The 4798-nt window shown below is 35.6% G+C and overlaps 1 protein-coding gene across 1 annotated transcript; it reads left to right on the top strand.

Annotated features, from left to right (window-relative positions):
- The first annotated feature begins 635 nt into the window (after positions 1–635).
- Positions 636–3804, top strand: LOC103441649 (cyclin-D2-1-like). The gene is made up of 6 exons (XM_008380335.4): positions 636–1506; positions 1961–2047; positions 2166–2264; positions 2415–2616; positions 2710–2840; positions 3176–3804. Exons 1-6 carry the CDS (start codon positions 1207–1209, stop codon positions 3413–3415), a joined length of 1059 nt encoding a protein of 352 aa, XP_008378557.1. The 5' UTR covers positions 636–1206; the 3' UTR covers positions 3416–3804.
- Positions 3805–4798: the final 994 nt, after the last annotated feature.

The following is a 4798-nucleotide window of genomic DNA, read 5'->3' as shown; positions in this document are numbered from 1 at the left end:
AGAAATTTTTTAGTGTACCGATATTACAGCCCTGTGCATCAAATGTCATTATACAAGTGGTTGAATTCTTCTCAGGATTTAACTATGGCTTAAATTATTTTGAACCCACAAAATTGTCGTATTTCAAACCTTTTTTTTGTTTGTTACTTATAATCTAACGACTACGATCAAAATAGATCAAATCTAATGTAAAAAAAAAAAAAGATTTGACGGCCCAAAGTTAAATTTAACGTCTAAAATAATTTAAGAAAATTAATTAAATCAAATTTAACTTAAAACTTTATATATGATTTTTAATTATTTATCGGAATTTAAATATTTTTAGATTAAAATATTTATAAAAATAAATTAGGATAATCTACATATAATTTATTTTAAAAAAAAGTTACCGAAAAAAAAATTAGATTAAAATCATTATTTTAATAATTTCTAACTAAAATTTTAAGCAATAAGGGTTTGAGGAGAAAAACAGGGTTATAGTTTAAAATTTTATGACTTAAATTTTTAAGCTTGATTTCCAAAAGTTGAAGATAATCTTAAGAAAAATGGAATGATCTGAAGAAAAAAAAAATTGACATGGAAATAAAAATGAGTAGGTAGCCATGGCATATGGTGGTTAAGCGAATTTACTAATCGATTTCTCATTGACATGGAAAATATCCAAAATTAAAATTCTAGTAAATGTTCTTGCCATGCACATTGCACGCCCTTCACATAATTTTCACCCTCTCTCTCTCTCCCCTACACAAAATCTGGCAATTACCCTTCTGGTCTCCAGCTGTGTATTTTTTCTCAATTTCGTTTTCTTCTGATTCCCTATTGGTGCCCTCTCTCTCTCTCTCTCTCTCTCTCTCTCTCTACCCTAGAAAGCTCCCCTCATTCCTTCATAAGCTCCCCTCAAGCGTCAGTCTTTTCAGCCAACCTTTGAGGGAGAGGGAGAGAGAGACTTCACTCCAAATACACTATTCGTTTTATTTTCTTTCATCATATATATTCTTCTTCTGTTCTTCATCTTCTGTTCTTTGATTTCTAATCTCAATCTTCTTCGTCCCCAATATATCTGGAAAAAAAAACTTAGATAAATAAAATACACGCACTAAATATATAAAACCAAAAACCCAAGTTCCAGTCTTTATTCATTTTGTTTCTTAGTTGATGAAATTTGGGTATCCCTAGTGAGAGAAAGTGAGGGGAGAGAGAGAGAGCATGGCACCCAGTTTTGACTGTGCGGTTTCAAGCCTGCTATGCGCAGAAGAAAACATTTTTGATATTGACGATTTTGGGTCTGAGGAGGCTCACAGAAATCATCGAAACAACAGTCGGAAGGGAGGGTTTTGTGATGATGGGGAAGAAGGGCTGCCATTGCAGAGTCAGAGTGATGAGTATTTGGGTTCAATGGTAGAAAAGGAATTTCACCACTTGCCTGCTTCTGATTACTTGATGAGGTTGCAAAGTGGGGACTTGGACCTTGCTGCTAGACAACAGGCTGTTGATTGGATTGGAAAGGTCATTTGTTTACTCTCTGTCCTCTTTTTTTTTTCTTTTTTTTTCTTTTTTTTTTTCAGTTTTTCTTTGTTTAGGGGTTCTTTTTAATTTGATGGTTGTTGCATTTCCCCAATCAGAAAGAGCTATTCTTTTCATTTGGTTAATGGATTCAGACACAAATTTTATGTTTGGGGAGTTTGATAAAAAATAGGTTTGGGGTTGTCTCCGGTTTGGTTTGATTTGGTTTGATTCGGTTTGGTTTGGGGGAGAATATTTCCTGGTTTGCTATTTGGGAAACAGAAATTGGATTTATGTTTCTTCACTTTCCCCTGTTCTAAGCTGAAAATGCCAAAGAGACCAACCCAGAAATTGGATTTATATTTTCTCTGATTAATTAAGTTCTTAATGATTATTGCTAACATTGTGTTTTTTTTTTTTTTGGAAAACACTAACATTGTGTTTTTTGGCTAATCAGGCAAATGCACATTTCAGTTTTGGACCTCTATGTCAATACCTATCCATAAACTACTTGGATCGATTCCTTTCTGCGTATGAATTACCTGTAAGTCTTGATCAATAAATCGAAATGAAATTGAAATCGAAAACAGGACTTACAGATTGTGTGTTTAATTGCAATCCAAGTCCATTGCTGATTTTACCTATCCATAAACCATCTGCAGAATGGCAAAGCTTGGACTATGCAATTGTTGGCTGTGGCATGCTTGTCCCTTGCTGCAAAAATGGAGGAGATCGATGTCCCAATCTCTCATGATTTACAGGTTAGGATCAAACCACTTACACCCTCTATACTCTTTTAAGTTTTTTTAATTTGATCATTCTTGAATTTTCTGTGACGGGAATTCGAACTTGGGTGCAAGAGGGCAGACACACATATAGATTGTCCTAAAGATGTGAGCTTTTTGATACAGGTGGTAGAGTCAAAATTTGTGTTTGAGGCAAGAACAATTCAAAGGATGGAGCTTTTGGTGTTGAGCGCATTAAGATGGAGAATGCAAGCAGTTACCCCCTTCACATTCATAGATTCTTTCCTTCTCATGATCAATGATGATCAAACCAATCTCAAAACTTCAATCTTGAGATCATCCCACCTGATTGTGACCACTGCTAAGGGTACTAATCTAGTGCTACAAGTCATAATTTGTGTCTCAAATTGTACCAATCATGGTGAAAAAGCAGCTGATGTTTGGTGGAAATTGAATGCAGGAATTGACTCGTTGGAATACAGGCCTTCAGAGGTGGCAGCAGCGGTAGCAATTTCTGTGGCAGGAGAGGCCAAAACATTAGACAATGAGAAAGCAATCTCTATGCTCATTCAACATGTACACTTAGTAAAGGTATATCATAATTTAGTTTCTTTGGTGGTCCAAGTCCCAAAAGAGAGACATAAATGATGATGATGATTTTTTGCTTTTGCTCTTATCATTTTGAGTTGATTGTAAATTAGTAAATTATAATTGCGAGACGCGATTAGCACTTCAAAAATGTCATCATGCATTCCGAAAATATAAGAGAGAAAATAAACGACGGACGAACTTTTTTAAAATGTCAATAGAAACTCCTGTTACTATTCTACATGCAATACAATACAATACAAATGTATAAGATTAAGTAGACATGTTATTAATTTTATTGACTTTTGTTTATGGTTTGGTTTGGTTTGGTTATGCAGGAGAGAGTGGCAAAATGTGTAAATTTGATTCATGATATGACATTAATGAGTGGGACCCCCATGAAGGAAGCTAGTGGGTCAGCCCAGAGTGGGACCCAGAGTCCAATAGGAGTGTTGGATGCTGGATGCTTCAGCTACAAAAGTGAGGAAACCACAGTTGGGTCATGTGTAAATTCCTTCCACAGTAGCTCAGATTCTAAAAGAAGGAAGCTGAACAGACCCTGTGAGGTGGGGTTGTAGAGACCCAAATGTGTCATTTTGTTACATAAGTAGGATTTTGGTGTGTTTTCTGAAGTTATTCAAAGAAAAAAAACAGGGTGGAAAAATGAGGACAAAGAATGGGAGAGGGATGGGAGTGGGATGATAAGTTAGGTCATGGACTCAATATGCATCATGCTTTTGGCATGAGGAAAAGAGAAACCTCTCCAGCTGTTAAATATTAGACTTCTTAGCAGCCAGAGCCTCCCAAGCAGAGAAACTGAGAATAGGGTAGCGACTTTCGCACTCTGTCCCGTGTTCGGTTTTGTGAGATACAGTTTGTGTTAGGGTTTGGAGTTTTGTTTATTTATTGGTTACAAAAAAGAACAGAAAATTGAGAAGTAATATATGATTGCAGGAATTTTTATATATGTTCATATGTTTCTCTGGCAGTCTTAATTAGTTATGATTATTATGTACTGTTTTTAAAAAGCGGTCTTGGTTTTTGTTTGTTGTCCGACTATCTTCTAATGTTTTTAGAACCTTGATTATATGTTAGATTAGTCTAATAATTTGTCAGGGGTACTGGGGTAACTTTATCTAGTGACCTGTTTGTGTTTGACTGTTTTTCGAATTGGACCGTGGGGGTGATGGGGGTGTCTGCAGGTTTGCTTTGATGATATGGGGAGGGAACTTTGGGAAGACAATATTGAATATCTTAATTCTGCCCCCAACAACCTACCATGAAAAACTTAACACAAGAGACGGTGATATCTTTGTCAGAACAAACAGAAGCACCTAATTTTATTTCTCCACCCACACCACTTTTGTCCATCCACTTAAAGAGTCAACATGCTCCAAAAGCAACACTAACGTTTATTCAAGCCCTAAGTTGTAAATGCAAGAAAAATATGTCTTGGTTGTATGTTTTCTTAGTTTGTCTTTCTCGCCACGTAATTATGGAGATATGTAACCAGAAGTAACTAAGAATTTCTATGTAATTAGCCTCCGTAAGCTCTAAGCTGAAGTCTTTATTAGTTTGTTTCAATGTTAGCAGACAGAAATTGGGTGTTTGGGGAGAAAAATTAACATGTAACATGAATCTACGTCCACTGGTCATTCTTTTCGTATTTTGTATTTGGGGTTTAGTCGGCCAACTAAATATACCGGTAGATTTACAATGTATTTTACTTGCATCGACAGTTGATAGTCGTCTAAGTGTAGAGTGTATTCTACGCATTTGTATAGTGTAAAGATACATAAAGATGCCCTATATGTAAATGAGAGTAAGCTTGGCCACTTTAAGGAATAATCCTGTGACTCAAAAGCACTAGTCCTCAAAGGGAGGAATCAAAAGAGTAGGAATAAATAAGTATGTATACAAGAAAAGCCATCAACCTCTCATTTCTTTTAAAAATTATCTGA

The sequence above is a fragment of the Malus domestica genome, chromosome 08 (assembly GCF_042453785.1).
Source record: "Malus domestica chromosome 08, GDT2T_hap1".
Lineage (NCBI taxonomy): Eukaryota > Viridiplantae > Streptophyta > Magnoliopsida > Rosales > Rosaceae > Malus > Malus domestica.
The sequence above is the reverse complement of the archived record's forward strand: the minus strand, read 5'-3'. Positions and strand labels throughout refer to the sequence as shown.

What these genes read in the sequence shown, in the direction of transcription:
- LOC103441649 (XM_008380335.4), top strand. Translation starts at nt 1,207, where the DNA reads ATGGCACCCAGTTTTGACTGTGCGGTTTCAAGCCTGCTATGCGCAGAA. An exon ending in CTGTTGATTGGATTGGAAAG is followed by an intron (nt 1,507 to 1,960) that starts GTCATTTGTTTA and finishes TTGGCTAATCAG; the next exon opens with GCAAATGCACATTTCAGTTT. An exon ending in CAATCTCTCATGATTTACAG is followed by an intron (nt 2,265 to 2,414) that starts GTTAGGATCAAA and finishes TTTTTGATACAG; the next exon opens with GTGGTAGAGTCAAAATTTGT.